Source organism: Rutilus rutilus (genome assembly GCF_951802725.1).
Source record: "Rutilus rutilus genome assembly, chromosome: 3".
In the NCBI taxonomy this organism is placed as follows: domain Eukaryota; kingdom Metazoa; phylum Chordata; class Actinopteri; order Cypriniformes; family Leuciscidae; genus Rutilus; species Rutilus rutilus.
In genome coordinates, this window is record NC_140211.1 from 28,458,131 (window position 1) to 28,475,449 (window position 17,319).

Sequence of the window (17,319 nt, forward strand, 5' to 3'; positions counted from 1 at the left end):
TACGCACAGTCATGGATTTGCAATCAGACGGTCTTGTTCTCTTATACACATTGAAACACTAACAGACGCACATTCATTTATACTAATTCTACCTCTCTTCTGTTGTCTCACTCGTTTATGTATTCTTCTACATCCCCCCCACCCCCACACACAGTCTACCTAGCATCTCCATCCCACACTCTCCCCCACAGTGCAAAAGAAGCCGAACAGAAACAGTCCTGTTACATTATAGCTTCCCTCCCTCTGTATACTGGACGTTGGTGGCATTTTACTGATAGCTTATCAGCACTGATGGTGTTATAACCGGGAGTCTGGGCCATTGTATTTATTTAGCTCTGACAGTCAGTGTTTTCATCGAGAAATGTCCAGATTTTCTGGGAAAAGAAGCCAAACAGAGGTGTGTGTTCCGGTATACAGAAGAATGCAAAATATGAGGGGAAATTGGTGTAGGGAAAGTAAATACAAGTGGAGTGATAATGTTCCCAGGGTGCATGTGTATATTTGTAAGGGGGAATTATGTTTTTGTATATATTCAAAAGGTAAGGTGTACGTATGAGGACACTGGTAGGCAAACAAATGTGCAAGGTGTTTTTTGTCACATTGCACAGACATCAAAAATGAAGACCTGTCACGCCTAACGGCAAATAATAATAATTATGTATGATCACACACACACACACACACACATCAAAACCATACATTACGTTATATATCTAATTCTTTGCTCTTTTACCATACAGCTTTCCTTTTTCAAAACAAACAAAAAACAGGTAATCTTAAGACATTTATTCTTAAAACTAAAGTAAGGTAAAGGTTTCTCTTTAATGTTTTTTTATTTAATTTTTTTATTAGATTATTGCTATGCTGTTTCTCATATCATCTGTTATTCCCACGGTGAATATCATTTTTAAAAATGAAAATGTGTCTTGATGGGATAACATTAAGCCATGGTTTACAATAATTTAAAATATAATGAGAATAAAAAGATACACAAGAAACTAGAAGCACTATTATTTCCAGCAGATATCTGGCTGTCTGTGTGTGTTAATTCTGCTGAGGATGAGAGGTTGCCTTTGGCCACCTGCTGACGTGTGAATGGGATTTTGTTCTGGTGACAGATCCATTCCTCCAGTCTTCCACCTCTCTTTCTTTTTCTCCCCTCTTCCCATTTTTTTTTTCCTCTCTCTATTTGTGACCCTCACCTCACCCTGGTCGGCAGTGGGAGCAGCTTCAGAGCTGCATCCCAGATAAATGTTTCTGCCTCAGAAGCAGGAAACAGGAAGATCCCTTGTTGGACAACTGCATGTTTATGAGCTAACCATCATATTCACTGCTTTAGTCATCTTAAACAGATTGTAACGAAGTTCGTTATTGTGGGAAGAAGGAGGTGGGAACCAGCGAACATTCAACAGATTTTAATATAAAAAATAAAACAAAAATGAAAAACAAAATGAAAGTAAAAGTCACACATAACACCTGGTCTCTCTCGATCTTCACTGTCGTCGCTCCTCCTTTTATGCTTCCGCTCCTTCGTGAGAGATACGAGGCCGGTGCGTCTCACAGGTGTCGCTCATTAGCAATCACGCCACCGGCCTTGCGCCGTTCTCCCACGGCCCTCAGCCTCGTCCTGCTCGCCACACAGATAAACAGATATGTCGAGATGAACAGTAGCTCATCTATGGGTCTGTTTTGATGTCATGGTGGCGTGCCAGTTAACAGATCCTTCTCTTCTTTTGCCTGAGTCTGTGTTTTTTAATTGTGGTGGGATGTGTGACGGTTTGTTTAAACTGTGTCAGTTTTGAGTATACTCAGCATTTTTTTTAAATCATTTCCATTTCCTTTAAAGGAACAATTTGCCATGAAATATTATACTTCACAGGATTCTCTGTTAGAATAGATAAATGAATGTGGAGTGCTGCTCGGATCTCACACAGACAGCTGTTTGGCTCAATCACAAATGCCATTTGTACGAAATGCCATTGTGCATTTGCACAGCATTTCTGGATCACCTATTCAAATGCTGCAAAGAGATTCATATACAATGCATTGAGCCTGTGAGCATTTTTTTTAAAGAATGATTTCTTTTACTTTTTTCATTTGGACCTGTTTGCTGATCTACTAAACATTTTAGACAACTCTTAAGAACATCAGGTTTCCCGTGAGGATTTATTTCATGGAGGAAAAACTTGTCAATTTATGTCAAAAGCAGAAAGGGAAGCTAACGGCACAGATCTGTCATAACAAAATGAACCAAAAACGCAATATTCCCCAGTGATCGGATGTTTTAACTGTGCAGTTGCAGTACTGCAGGTGACTGTGTCTGCAACAATGTATTTTTTAAATTATAAAAGATTATGTTCATGACTCAAAGCTGCAACAGTTTTGTTCATCACACTCACTGCATACTGAGATCTCTCTTTTTACGTGTTTTCTCCTTATTGTCTCATTCTCACTCTGTCTCCTGTGTCTCTCAGGGTTCTGGGTCCAGCAGTAACCTTTCGAGTGCGCCCCAATGCTCGAAACATCAGCACGTCCCAGCTAGCCAGAGTGGCAGGTACGCACAAACACAGACATGCACACACACACGCACACCACTCGTTCCACTACTGCGTTCTAGTTGCTATTCTGTATTCTGATCATCTCCTGACACATTGGGGAAGATCCTCTCATAGTGCCACGACCTTGATTGCAGCATTAGTTATTTTCAAGGTTTAAACCCCCATTTTACACTGTTCACATAAGAAATTTGCACACACACATGCAAAAGCAAGCAATCAAACAAAAACAGATAAAAAATGTCTAACTTTTAGTGAATATGGACTCTGATGTCTCCAGGCCTTGTGAAATCACTGTTATATATAATAAACAGTGTATGTACTATATTGTTTTAGTTTAAATGGATGTGATGTGAGGATGTCATCCATTTCATTTGTCTTTTTGTCTGCTGGTGTTTTGTACCAATATTTATTTAGGATGGGCTTTGCAAATCGTTCCCGTTTTTAATTTAACTGTTTTTTGTTTTTTAATAGCAGGGATGCATCTTCCTTTGTGAATCATGGTATATATAATTTTTCGGCATCGACCAATACCAGGATTGGACAAAATCCAAAATTGATTAATTGACCCATTCATTTGAGAGGAAATTTTAATTGTATTGGTCCCACCCACAGGGATTTGTTGTTGTTACTGTATTTTTTTATCAAATAAATGCAGAATTGGATGTCTTTCAAAAACAAAACAAAATCTTACCAACCCTAAACTTTGGAATGGTTGTGTTGGTTATTTAAAACAAAATTTCTATAGCTGACATTCAACCAGATTGATCTGTGTGTAAGGTTTATAAAAATTTCAAACTTCAAAACTTTCAGACAAGGATTTTTCAACTCAAAATTACAAGTTTTTATTTGAACAAATCTGTTCTAGGTTAAAAATGTATACTTATTACAGTAATATTCAATGAATTTCTTAGTTTTTTCCCCCTATTTTAATTTAAATTGCAGATCTGCATCCTGATAGAATAGACATTTAAAAGCACTCTTATTATGACTTTTCTACATTTTGAAATTCTAAAACAGTTGTTTTGCAGTACCGTTTGAATTTTCATCATTGGTGTCAGGAATTCAGCATTTATAAACTGGAACAGAATAGACTGCAGTACTGCATCCCTTTTTCAGTCACTATTTTAACATTTAACACTCAGGATTTTATATTTGATCTTTAATGCACAAAAGAAAGGGCAAAGAATGAAAGGAAAAACAAAAGGAATCTGACATCATAAGGTCTGAATTCCCTTGATCCATCATAATTACTACTAGGGAAAAAATATTCATGTGAATTTGTCCCATGTCTGTCTGTGCTTCCTGACAGAAATGCAAGAGATAAGACGAGATATGCAAGGGAAAGATTTCACAGGAACGTTTGCAAACTGAACCTGAAATACCCAGTTGTTTTAAAAATAAAGCACTCTAGGTATGTGTTGAAACTCTATTACAGTTTGACAGTCATTATGGGCTCTTTGTTTATTACTATTTGTTTATATCTGCAGCTACAAATAATTTTCACTATCGCCCATTGAAATAATGACATATGCAGCCAACAAGCCAGTACTTGAAGTGTATTTAATGAAAATGTTTATTTTCGTGTTTATTTTCATTTATTTGATTGTCATTGTTTTGACCTCGGTAGTGAATGCTCTCATTTCAGTTCTACAGATAATGCATAAGTCTATTGTGTGTTGTCTTTCTTGTGGCTGTTTGCTGGAGTCTTTGGACATCTCGTCCTTCTAGACCCAGTTCTGATTGAGTGTGTGTGTGTGTGTGTGTGTGTGTGTGTGTGTGTGTGTGTGTGTGTGTGTGTGTGTGTGTGTGTGCAAAATGCAAATGTGTTTGTGCATGTTTCAGCATCTTTGGAAATGCGCTCCAGTTTTGTCCAATTGCTTTGGTGTGAATTTCGACTTTTATTTGTGTACGTGCATCTGCGCAAGTGTGTATACATTGATAGGACACCCCATGAAATATTTTGTTCTTTTGTAAGAAATATGGACATATCAATATTTGATCTTCTTTCAAACAATATATATAGATAAAGGTGATGTAATGAACCAAAAACAATGAAATTTTAACCATGATATCATTTATTTAACAAAATTCCTACTGAGGAAAAAGGTAGGACACTCTATGCCCTAATAGCTGGTATTGCCCCCTTTGACTGAAATAACCTCAATAAGACGTTTCCTATAACTGTCTACAAGTTTCTGACATCGACTGGGAGAAAGTTTTTCCCACTCCTCCATACAGAATCTTTTCAGCTGTGTGATGTTTGAGGGGCATGCACAGCCCGTTTCAAATCACCCCACAGCATCTCAATAGAATTAAGATCCGGGGTTTGACTTGGCCATTCCAGGACTCTCCATTTCTTTCTTTTGAGCCATTCCTTGGTGGATTTACTGGAATGTTTTGGGTCATTGTCATGTTGCATAGTCCACATCCGCTTCAGCTTAAATTTTCGGACAGATGGTCTAATATTTTCCTCAAGTACCCTCGGATACAATGAAGAATTCATAGTAGATTCTATGATAGTGAATTGGCCATGCCCTGCTGCAGCAAAGCAGCCCCAAACCATGATGTCACGGTCACCAGCTCTGTCCCCTCAGCCGCACTTCACTTCCCAGCATCCCTCATGTTTCCCACCTGCACACCATCAGCCATCACCTAATTACGTCAGCACCTGCACCTCATCATCAGCACTCCCTATAAAGAGACACTTCTCCTGCACTCCCTTGTCTGGTCTCGTCCATGATTAATGCCACAGTCTACTCACCTGAAGTACCGTTCTTCCCATCATCACCGATCTACGTTACCCTGGCTCTTCCCGTCTTCATACCTGCAACAAGAGACGTCATTACTGTCAGCTAGGGATGGGCAAATGAAGCCTCATGAAGCACTGAGGCTTTCCCCTGAATGTTTCGGGAAAAGATTCAAAGCATCAAGAGTGTCGAAAACAGCATCATCTTGTAGCAGGTCAAATTTATAGCAGCCATGTTTATGTGCAGCTGAGTGCACAGTGCCGTTGTTTTATCCATTAAGCACAAATAAAAGCCTGACAACGCTAAATGTTCAGTTTTCTAATAATATAATTCACATATTAAAGTGTGGCAATAAAATAAATGTAACAATTATATTAATACTATACAGAAATAAAAATACCTACAGAGTTGCTTGATGCAAGTAAATGTTGGTCTAATTATTTAATGCTGTTTATGTGTCAGAATATATGATCATGTAATATAGGCTGTGGGCTTAATTATATATTTATATATACAGTAACAGTCAAAAGTTTGGAAACATTACTATTTTTAATGTTTTTGAAAGAAGTCTCTTATGCTCATCAAGCCTGCAGTAAAAAAAAAAAAAAAAAAAAAAAAAAACAGTAATATTATGAAATATTATTACAATTTAAAATAATGGTTCTCTTTTTTAATATACTTTAAAATGTAATTTATTTTTGTGATGCAAAGCTGAATTTTCATCAGCAAGTACTCCAGTCTTTGGTGTCTTATGATCCTTCAGAAATCATTCTAATATGCTGATTTATGATCAATGTTGGAAACAGTTGTGCTGCTTAATATTTTTTTTATAACCTGAGATACTTTTTTCAGGATTATTTGATGAATAAAAAGTTAAAAAGAACTGTATTTATTTAGAATAGAAATCTTTTGTAACAATATACACTACCGTTCAAAAGTTTGGGAACAATAACTTTTTTTTTTAAAGAAATTAGTACTTTAATTCAACAAGGATGCGTTAAATTGATAAAAGGTGATGGTAACGATTTATATTGTTAGAAATGTTTTTATTTTGAATAAATGCTGTTTTTATGAATAAATGCTGTTAACGTTTTACTCATCAATGAATCCTGAAAAAAGTATTCAAAAAATATATATTAAACAGCACAACTGTTTCCATCATTGATAATAACTGAGTATCAAATCATCATATTAGAATGATTTCTGAAGGATCATAAGACACCAAAGACTGGAGTACTTGCTGATGAAAATTCAGCTTTGCATCACAAAAATAAACTACATTTTAAAATATATTAAAAAAGAGAACCATTATTTTAAATTGTAATAATATTTCATAATATTACTGTTTTTTTTTTGTTTTTTTTTACTGCAGGCTTGATGAGCATAAGAGACTTCTTTCAAAAACATTAAAAATAGTAATGTTTCCAAACTTTTGACTGGTACTATATATATATATATATATATATATATATATATATATATATATATTGTAACGCAGTTCAGATGTTACGGGAAGAAGGAGGCGGGAACCGGCGAACATTTAAACACTTTAATGACATAAAATAAAACAAATACAAAACGAAAGTAAAAGACAGCAGCCCCTCACGGACGACTGCTGCCACACAAAACAGAAACAAAACATCAAATAAAACACAGGCCTGTTCCTCTCTCGCTCTTCACTGTCGTCGCTCCTCCTTTATGCTTCCGCTCCTCCGTGAGAGATGCGAGACCGGTGCGTCGCGCACGTGTCGCTCATTATCAATCACGCCACCGGCCTCGCGCCGTCCTCCCACGGCCCTCGACCTCGTCGTGCTCGCCACATATATATATATTTTTATGTTAGTAAATGGACTTAATCTTCCAAAAACCTGTAGAGTAGTGGTCTGGGTTCAAACATTCCGACACGCAAAGTGAAGCATTCACGTGACTGGAAAGAAAGTGAGGCTTCGTTTTTCGTTGATTACGTGTTTCTCTGAAAACAATAGGCCTACTTAATGAGCTTAATGAGAAATTGCGCTGCATACTTGATACGCGCTTTGAAACTTCAGTGTCAAATGTAACATCACTACTGTCAGCTAAGTCATCAACAGTTCATCGATCATTATACTTCTCGTCTGTATGCCTTCCCTGCATTGCTCTTCCCTCTGCACAACTTAATAAACTTATATTATTCACCTAAACCTTGTCTTTCCTCTTCTGATTGTGACAGAAGACCTGCAGACCATAAAGATGAGAAGCTTGGAAATTGCTTCTATAAATGTAGGTGTATTGTGTGCTACACTCTGTCTATTTGCTGTTTATACACCTTGGATAATCTGAGTCTACTTTGAGTTTAAATAAAAGGACTTATACCTGATCTTCTCTGCCTTTCATCTTCATCATCGGACTGACAGCGTTACACGTGACATTTCCACCCCCATGCTTCACAGTTGGTATGAGGTTATTGTGCTCAAATGCTGTGTTTGGCTTGCACCACACATGTCTTCTGCTACTGGGCCCAAACAATTCAACTTTGGATTCATCTGTCCAAAGCACATTGTTCCAGAAGTCCTGGTCTTTGTCTAGGTGTTCTCTGGCTAATTTTAGTCTTGCCCTGATAATATTTTGACAGCAAGGGTTTAGTCCTTGCACACCTCGCATGCAAATCAAACTTGTGCAGTCTCTTTCTTATGGTAGATGCATGTACTTTGACATTAACTGTGGCAAGAGTTACCTGTAGGTCCCGAGATGACATTTTAGGATTGTTGGAGACTTCTTTAAGCATCTTGCTGTCTGCTCTTGGGCTGAACTTGCTAGGACGGCCTGACTTGGGCATGTTGGCAGTTGTCTTAAAAGTTCTCCACTTGTAAATATATATATTTTTAAATCCCTTCCCAGACTCATATGCATCTATAACCTTCTTTTTGAAGGCCTCAAAGAGCTCTTTTGATCTCACCATGGTGATTTCACTCACTTCCACAATCAAGAGCAAACCAAACTAAATGTCTGAGGTTTAAATAAGACAGGCAATCCTTTAAAACACAATAAAAAAACACAATCCTTTCTAATGATATTCTAATCTTTTGCACATGATGTGGCGCACCGGATTCTAATTTTAAGTAGTAAATAAATGTGGAGGTGTCCTATTTTTTTGCTCACCAAATTTTTCATTTCTATTAAGGAAATTTTACAAATAATTTTAAAAAGACATTTCTTCAGTTTTATTAGTTTTTAGTATTATTATTTATATTACCTCCATCTCTCAATATTGTTAAAATGAAGATCCAATGTCCATATGTTGAAAAAGGTTTTCATGGGGTGTCCTATCTTTTTCACGTGACTGTATCTCCAGTCTCTCCTCCCTTTGAGAGTCTCTTGTAGCATGTTGAGAGAGTTAATGGCTGGGCTCGTCAGACCCAAATGTCAGACAAAATGTTAAGTCAACATGATCAGCCGCTCTCACACAGCAGATAAATTATGAAAACCCTGGTGCCTGAATACCAATTTATTACTTTATTTAAACAGAGAGAATCTCTCCTCACACTTTATTACTCCTGAATACACACTGCTGTTCGCACCTAATCGTTTATTCAAATTTTTTTGTGCCTTTGACATCACATACACCCCTTAGATATTTAAGCAACTTCACAGTATTTGTGATTAGTGGAAAATATGTTAATATGAGTGTTGAGGATTATGTTTGGGTTGTAACTGTTGATATTTGTTTATATGTCCATGATTTACATCTCTGCTTTGCCTAAATCTTTCCAGAAGCAGTGTTTTTACATTTAAAACAACCAGATCTTGCTTATTTAACTTCTCAAGTGCTTACTGCAATTTTCAAGGGATATTATAAACTTCTATTATAAGTAGCTTGAATGAGTTGAATTTGGGTCTTGCTAAATGTTGTGCAAAAACCTTAATATATATGGCATAATTGGCCACTAGCTCAGCAGTCTGATTTTTAGAAGCACTGAAAGGCATCAGTCTTTTGTGCATGTATGGAGCTCTTATGTAGCACCGCTCTAAATGACACTGAAAAGCACATGTACTGTTGACCTGAGCACATTAGAGAACATTAGATCAGCCTGTTAGGCAAGAGTCTTCCCTTTTATATAACCCCCCTCCATTCAGACACGCAAAATGGAGAATGTTTTCATGGGTGTCTGAAATGAACATGTTCCACTTATCTAGTTGTATTCCTCTGGTTCTGCCACACACATCTGTCTATGACAGCAGCTCCCTTGTGTTTTGTCTTTGTTGTTGTTGTTGTATGTCATGCAAATGTGTCAATTTATATTTAACTTCCTGTATTTCCCTTTTGGGGACAAAAAAGTCCGTCTGTCTTTTATAGTGTAAGAAGAAAAATATATACAACTGCAATACTACAGTACTTAATGAACAGTTATAGATAAGATCAACTTTTTTATAGTTTATTCTCAATTGGTTTATAATACCCAATATGCATTAATAATTTTCTAGCCAGTCATATACCACATTACACTCTGTTATTGGGTAACGTCTCAGTTACGTATGTAACCCTCGTTCCCTGAGTAGGGAACGGAGACGGTACGTCGTGATGACGAATGGGGTTTCGCTTAGAAAGCCTCTCACCTTCGAGAATTAGAAAACGAGCCAATGGCAATGAAATGCCTTGGGTCTGCAGAATTTGCATAACTTTGCCCCACCTCGTGGGTATATAAAGAAGTACGCCAGCAACATGCAGTTATGTTTTCTCGCTGAGGAGCCGAGACTGAACTCAGGCGTTTCCAGCTGTACAGCGGAAGTGGCAGGGAGATGTAACTTCTCAGGGAACGAGGGTTACATACGTAACCGAGACGTTCCCTTTCGTGGTCACTACGAGTTAAGTTGTGACGACGAATGGGGTTCCCAGTCTAATCACGCTAACTCGGCTGTCTTCCAGTGCCCTATGTAAGTCTGAGCTCCCTGACGTGAGAGTAGCACGAACGAAGGACTCCTACTTAACACAGGAATACCAAGGTACACTGGGAAGCATATCTCAGTAGAAATATGCAATTAGTGCCTGCCCGAAGGGGGAGGACTTACAGAATACACATATGACCCTAGAGGGGGCTGCATATGGAGAAACATATGGGGCTGCATATGGAGAAACATATGGGGCTGCATATGGAGAAACATATGGGGCTGCATATGTTTCAACCCCAGGGGGGGGGGGCAAGGTGGCTTGCCAAGGGAAAGACACATGCTTGGAGAGGCTTACAGTGGAAAAACACATGTGGGGGTCGCCCAGAGGGGGAACCATGCACATGGTTGCACCTAGCCAATCGCGAAAGCTGCCAGTGGCATAACTCTGGTGTTGACGTCAACAGTGCTGGAGGAACTCAGGGCTTCTCGGGGAGGCTCACCTGAGGAGAATATCGCACGTATCCAGTCTGTGGAGTGGAATGGCGAGCAAAGTGAAGTCAGGCAGATCCTAGTACTGGCTGGTTGAAGCGAATACATGAGAGGACACTGGCTCCACTCAGAGATTGTAGAATCTTGCGAATGTGTTGGGTGTCGCCCAGCCTGCAGCTCTGCAGATGTCTGTTAGCGAGGCGCCATGCGCTAGAGCCCAAGAGAAGTGTGGAGTGGAGTGGGCCTTCACACCAAGGGGGCACAGTCGACCTTGCTGCTGGTATGCCAAAGCACGGAGGGCGCGTACTGGACAGAGCAGTGCCAAGGCTGGGTCTGCCTCCTCCAAGGGCAGCGCTTGCAGGTTCACCACCTGATCTCGAAAGGGAGTGGTGGGAACCTTGGGCACATATCCAGGCCTGGGTCTCAGGATCACGTGAGAGCAGGCTGACTCGAATTCCAGGCATGCTTCGTCAACGGAAAATGCCTGCAGGTCCCCTACCCTCTTAATGGAGGCCAATGCAATCAGGAGTGCTGTCTTAATTGACAGGAACTTAAGCTCCACTGATTGCAGAGGCTCAAAGGGCGCACTCTGCAGGGCAGTTAAAACCACTGAGAGGTCCCAAGAGGGAACGAGAGGAGGGCGAGGAGGATTCAGTCTCCTCGCTCCTCTCAGGAACCTGATGACCAGGTCGTGCTTTCCCACGGACTTACCCTCGACTGCGGCGTGATGTGCGGCGATAGCAGCAACATACACTTTCAGGGTGGAGGGAGACAGCCTTCGCTCCAACCCATCTTGCAGGAAGGAAAGCACGACACTGATCGGGGATTTTCTGGGGTCTTCTTGATGAGAAGAGCACCAGTTGACGAAGAGGTCCACTTCAACGCGTAGGCATGTCTCGTGGACGATGCTCTAGCGGAAGTGATGGTAACCACCACCACTGGTGGTAGGGTACTCAAACCTGCCTCGTCCCGTCCAGGAGCCACACGTGGAGGTTCCAAAGATCGGGACAAGGGTGCCATAGGGTGCCCCGTCTCTGAGAAAGGAGGTCCTTCCTCAGAGGAATTGGCCATGGAGGTACTGTCGCGAGGAGTACAAGTTCGGAGAACCAGGTCCGGTTGTGCCAATGAGGGGCAACCAAATTGACCTGCTCCTCGTCCTCCCTGTTCTTGCACAGGGTCTCTGCAAGAAGGCTCACTGGGAGAAACGCATACTTGCGGAGGCCCCGCGGCCAGCTGTACGCCAGTGCATCCATGCCGAGCGTGCCCTCGGTCAGGGAGTAAAACAGGTCGCAATCGGACGAGTCGTGGGAGGCAGGTCTAAACAGGTCTACCTGCGCGTCCCCGAACTGATCCCAAATCAGCTGAACCGTCTGGGGATGGAGTCTCCATTCTCCAGGGAGAGGCTGAAGCCGTGAGAGCTCGTCGGCTGCACAGTTCAGGTCTCCCGGGATATAAATGGCTCGGTATAATAAGCGACCTCAGATGCTTCTGACTACATAGGAGGAGGTGGCGAGCGAGTTGCGACATACGGTGGGAGCGTAGACCACCTTGTCGGTTGATGTACACTACTGTCACGGTATTGTCTGATCCATAGACTGTAAAAAAAGATGGACGACGCCCCTTCGCTCTCTTCCATTGGTGAGAACTGAAGCCGCCAGTGTCCCGATATGGCGCTGACATCTTGGAACTTGAGTCTGCGCAGTAGCGATCTCGGGACCAGACCTGTCACCAGGGGGCGATCAAGATGTTTTGGCTTCACTTTTCAGGGCTTGGGCGGCACGCTTGGTCTGATCGGACTAGTACTTGCTGGTTCTTGAGCAACGCATGGAAGCGGTGGAGAGTGAGACGTACTGCCAGCAACTCAAGGCAATTCACATGCCAAAGACGCTGGGGTCCTGTTCAGGAGCCCGCAGCAGCATGTCCATTGCACATGGCAGCCCAGCCTGTGGTGGAGGCATCTGTTGAGACAACAGCATGCCTGGAAACTCGTTCTAAGGGCACTCCGGCCCGTAGAAAGCTGAGGTTCGACCACGGGCTGAAGGTCTGACGGCAAGTCGGAGTAACTGGTACTTGGAGCGTGCCGTGTTGCCATGCCCACCACGGGACTCGATCGCAAAGCCAGAGCTGAAGCGGTCTCATATGAAGCAGTCCGAGCGGCGTTACTGCGGCTGCGGATGCCATATGCCCCAGGAGCCTCTGAAATAACTTCAGTGGAACCGCACTCTTGCCCTTGAACTGTGTCAGGCAAGTCAGCAGTCACTGCACGCGCTCACTCGTAAGCTGCGCGCACATGGCGACCGAGTCGATTTCTATACCGAGAAAAGAGATCCTCTGCACGGGGCAAAGTTTGCTATTCTCCTGGTTGACCCGAAGGCCCAGACAGGCTAGGTGCTGGAGCACTAGGTCCCTGTGTTCGCAAACCTGGTCTCGAGAGTGAGCTAGGATCAGCCAGTCTTCGAGATAATTCAGGATGCGAACCCCGTGTTGCCGTAGCAGAACAAGGGCTGCCTCGACGACCTTCGTGAAGACGCGAGGAGACAGGGCTAGACCAAATGGGAGAACCGCGTACTGATATGCCCGCCCCTCGAAAGCAAACCATAGGAACGGTCTGTGTCGAGGAAGAATGGAGACATGAAGTAGGCGTCCTTCAGGTCGATCACTGCAAACCAATCCTGTGGCTGCACACATTCGAGAATGCGTTTGGCCGTGAGCATCTTGAACGGCAGCCTGTGAAGGGATCGGTTCAAGACACACAGGTCCAGGATTGGCCATAACCCATCGGTCTTCTTCGGTACAATGAAGTAGGGGCTGTAGAACCCGGACTTCATTTCGGCTGAAGGGACAATCTCGATCACACCTTTCGCCAGTAAGGTAGCGACCTCCGCACGCATGACAGGGGCATTGCCATGGGAACTCCACCATGGGAACCCCAGTGTGCCCTTTTGCAGTGGCCCCGTAGAGGGGAGGAAAGGCAGAGAAGGTCGCGGAACGATCACGTGAAGACAGGGGTGCCTTCCAGGACCTTGTGACCTCCTCATGCACTTTCGGGAAGAATGGTATTGGGGTTGGATGCTGATGGGGATCATCGGCCGCACCCAAAAACCAATCATCCAGTCGCGAGCGCTCAGGACGGGGTGGAGGGTTCCACTCTAGACCGATGCTCGCGGCGGTCCGGGAAAGCATGGCCGTCAATTCAGGATCACACTCGGACAATGCTGGCACACCCAAAGGTGGCAGCACAGCCGAATCTTCACTTCCCGATGACTCCTGCCCACCTTGTGATGCCGCGATGGCATAGCATCATCATCTGGAGCGCCAAAAGAAACACGCAGAACGCCCGAAGACGGTCCCACGGTTTCAGTCTGAACGCTCGTGGGTAGCAACACAGGAGAGGGGGGTGTGGGCCGAGGAGCAATCGTCGGCGCTTTGTTCCAGACCGTCACCCTCAGGTCACCCTGCCCACTAGCCGAAGTACGACCTCTCGTGGTGGCGGTAGATCGGGGTGTGGATGAGTGGACTTTCCCTCTGACGAGGTCATTGAGTCTCGACCGTAGTGTTGCGATGGTCATGTTCCCGCAATGAGAACATGAGTCATCCACAAACGCTGCTTTAGCGTGATCAATGCCCAAACACACAAAGCAGTGATTGTGCCCATCAGAATCAGATACAGTCCGACCGCAACCAGAAGTGCACGGGCGAGATATCTTTAAAAAGATGTGCCGCGTGCAAGCTCTTTTTGTGAGAGGAAAAAACTCTGCAGATGCTGAAGCGGCCAGGGAGAAACGCACTCACTGGCAGATCACTGCACAGATCAGCAGGCAGTGTGAACTCGCTGGAGATCGCCGTCACACCAACACCAGGAGAGTCGCTCATCTCGAAGAGTGAAGAGATGATGAGTAGATAAACTCAGAATGGCTTGTGGAGTGAAGAATGTTCTTGGCTCCGAAGCGAAAACATAACTGCGTGTTGCCGGCGTACTTCCTTATATACCCATGAGGTGGGGCAGAGTTACTCTATGCAAATTCCGCAGACCCATGGTATTTCATTGCCATTGGCTCGTTTTCTAATTCTCGAAGGTGAGAGGCTTTCTAAGCGAAACCCCATTTGTCGTCACGACGTAACTCGTAGTGACCATGAAAGGGAACACTTTATACTACACCTATTTATAGAGGATTTGCAATTTTTTAGTTAATAGTTATTTAATCATCAAGCATTTGCTCATACATTATTAATATATAAAAATATAAAAAAATTGTATATACAAAGAGTACATAATTTATAATTAAGTCAAAACTATCTATGCAAGATAAGTCATTCACCCATTTTTTCCAAAGGTTGGCCTTTACAATTGTGTCAGAAAGAAATCTTGCTGGATAAAATACATTTATACATATTTACACACAGGATCCGTGTGTATGCTGATACATTGTATACTGAACCAAGGAAAAATATATATGGCAAATAAAGATATGGAATATGAAAATATTAATATGAAAATGCACAATATTGATGAATAAATGTTGCAAATGCTTTAGAACATGTAGTTATTGTAGCGTGTTGTACCTATTTGTTTGATGCCACACACTCTCTCAAAAGTTGTTTTGAAATGCACTGTATGTCACACCAGTTCACGACACCTCATTTCGGTAACCATGGCTTCACAAACATGTAACCATTAATTTTCTCTGACAAAAAAATGATCACTTCCTGCCAAACTATTTCCAGTGAAGGAGCCGCAGTATAGATGTTTGTATCCTGTAGGGTCTATCTATATGGCAGGGATTTCATATTCTGATGCAAAGCTGTGCTGAAGTCTTTCAAACTGCTAGCAACACAGCAACTAACTGAAGGGCTTTATGGGGGGTCTGGGGTGCATTCATTAGGATTGAGGAATTTGCTGTTGTACTCTATTCATCTGGAAAGAAAGCTTTGGACAAAAGACTGGATATGGTAATCCCTGCCTGGTCTCAAAACAAAAGATGAACCCCTGCTCTCTCTCTCTCTCTCTCTCTCTCTCTCTCTCTCTCTCTCTCTCTCTCTCTCTCTCTCTCTCTCTCTCTCTCTCTCTCTCTCTCTCTCTCTCTCTCTCTGTGTGTGTGGGTCCTTCACAATCATTTATCGGGCCATTGATTCATCCATAGTATTGATGAAATGGCACCCTAAACTGCACAGTGTAATCTTACAATGTGTCATCTCTCGCTTCATCTCTTGTCACTCTCTCTTTTCTCTCTTTCTAACATGCTTTCTTCCTCCTCTCTGCCTGTCACATTTAATTTCTGCCTGTCTCCCACTTCTGCTCCTGCTCACCTTTTGCAGTCCAAGTTAATTCATCTAGCTTATTTTTTGTCTTTATACTTTGTCAAGTGTGTGTGTGTGTGCGCGCTCTTTCCTCTTTACTAGTGTCAGATAGCACTCCATCTTTACTCTTGACCATAGATGTCACTGAATCTCATCTGAACATCAACATGTTAGATTTATTTCAGCTGGACAAAGGTTAAATTATCTAATATTTTGTCTAATAGAGTGATCAGTGAATGTTTTTCAGGTAATGTTTTCATAGTTTATTTGTTATTAAATCCCTTCTAATTAAAAATATAGAAACATGAATCATATTATCACATAGTATACTTCAGATGTGTCTCTTTGACTGGTTATTTGATTTGTATGTAATTATTAATTAAATTAACTAAATTGTCAAAATGTGTCAGTTTATGTAGAATATTTGATTTAGTATTTTACATTAATTAAATTTTTTAAAATAATTAAATATTACCTAACTTTTGTTGTTCTGTTTAGTTTAATTTGGACTTTTTTGTTTGTTTGCATCTTTATTGTGGTATACGGGTATAGATGTTCCAACAGGATGACTGCAACCTTGCATTTTCATAAATATCATATACACACACATATATTCTGTTCATTTGTTGTAACATCCTAAAAAATGCTCTCAAGAGAACTGCAAGTTACATTTTCAAGAAGGGGCATTCTGCATCATCATTTGTCTTTTGGGTGAGATTTCATTAAAGTCTGTTGTACACTGGTGCATTTTTTATGATGCTCTGATCAGACGATATTAAACTCATAATGCTGCATATCAATCAAAAGAGAAAATGGTCTCATCTAAATTCATATGCTGAAAGGGAACGTGCGACAGTGTAGATTTTCCTGTGATAGAGGAGCAAAAGCTTTTTTGATAAAACAGAATGCATTGTGCTTCATCCACTTAAAAGTGGAATGTTTGTGTGGGAGGTGTGTGAGTGTGTGTGAGTGAGGCAGTATTTCTGTAGAGTGGATGTGCTCTTCTGGAGATACTCTTGCTTCAATCTCAGTGTTTTAGTTTAGTTGCTATAAATGGGGGGAAAAAGCACAGGCTTTTAGTTAGCACAAAGCACAAAGGCTGTTAGTTTCTTTATTCTTTGTTATATTTGATAAGGTTATATTTTGGTCATAGACATGTATAAATTATATTCCTTAAATGATTGCAAGATAAGTTAAATTGTTTGCTAAGGGGTTAAAATCTGAGGGTTAAAAACCACACTGTGTATTGTAAATAATATATACTTTAAAAAAAGTTGTTGTTTTTTTTGCCCCATTTGAATTTGTATTGTTTTACTACTTATACAATTATTTTAAGTTTAGAAACATTTTGAGTCCCCCTC

At 41.6% G+C, this 17,319-nt stretch overlaps 1 protein-coding gene across 1 annotated transcript in view; it reads left to right on the forward strand.

Annotated features, from left to right (window-relative positions):
* Positions 1 to 17,319, forward strand: part of ptprn2 (protein tyrosine phosphatase receptor type N2) — a 260,783-nt gene that overhangs the window by 97,657 nt on the left and 145,807 nt on the right. The window contains exon 11 of the mRNA XM_084404889.1: positions 2,475 to 2,554. Within this exon, the coding sequence (XP_084261015.1) occupies positions 2,475 to 2,554 (80 nt within the window). The remainder of the gene's footprint in view (positions 1 to 2,474; positions 2,555 to 17,319) is intronic.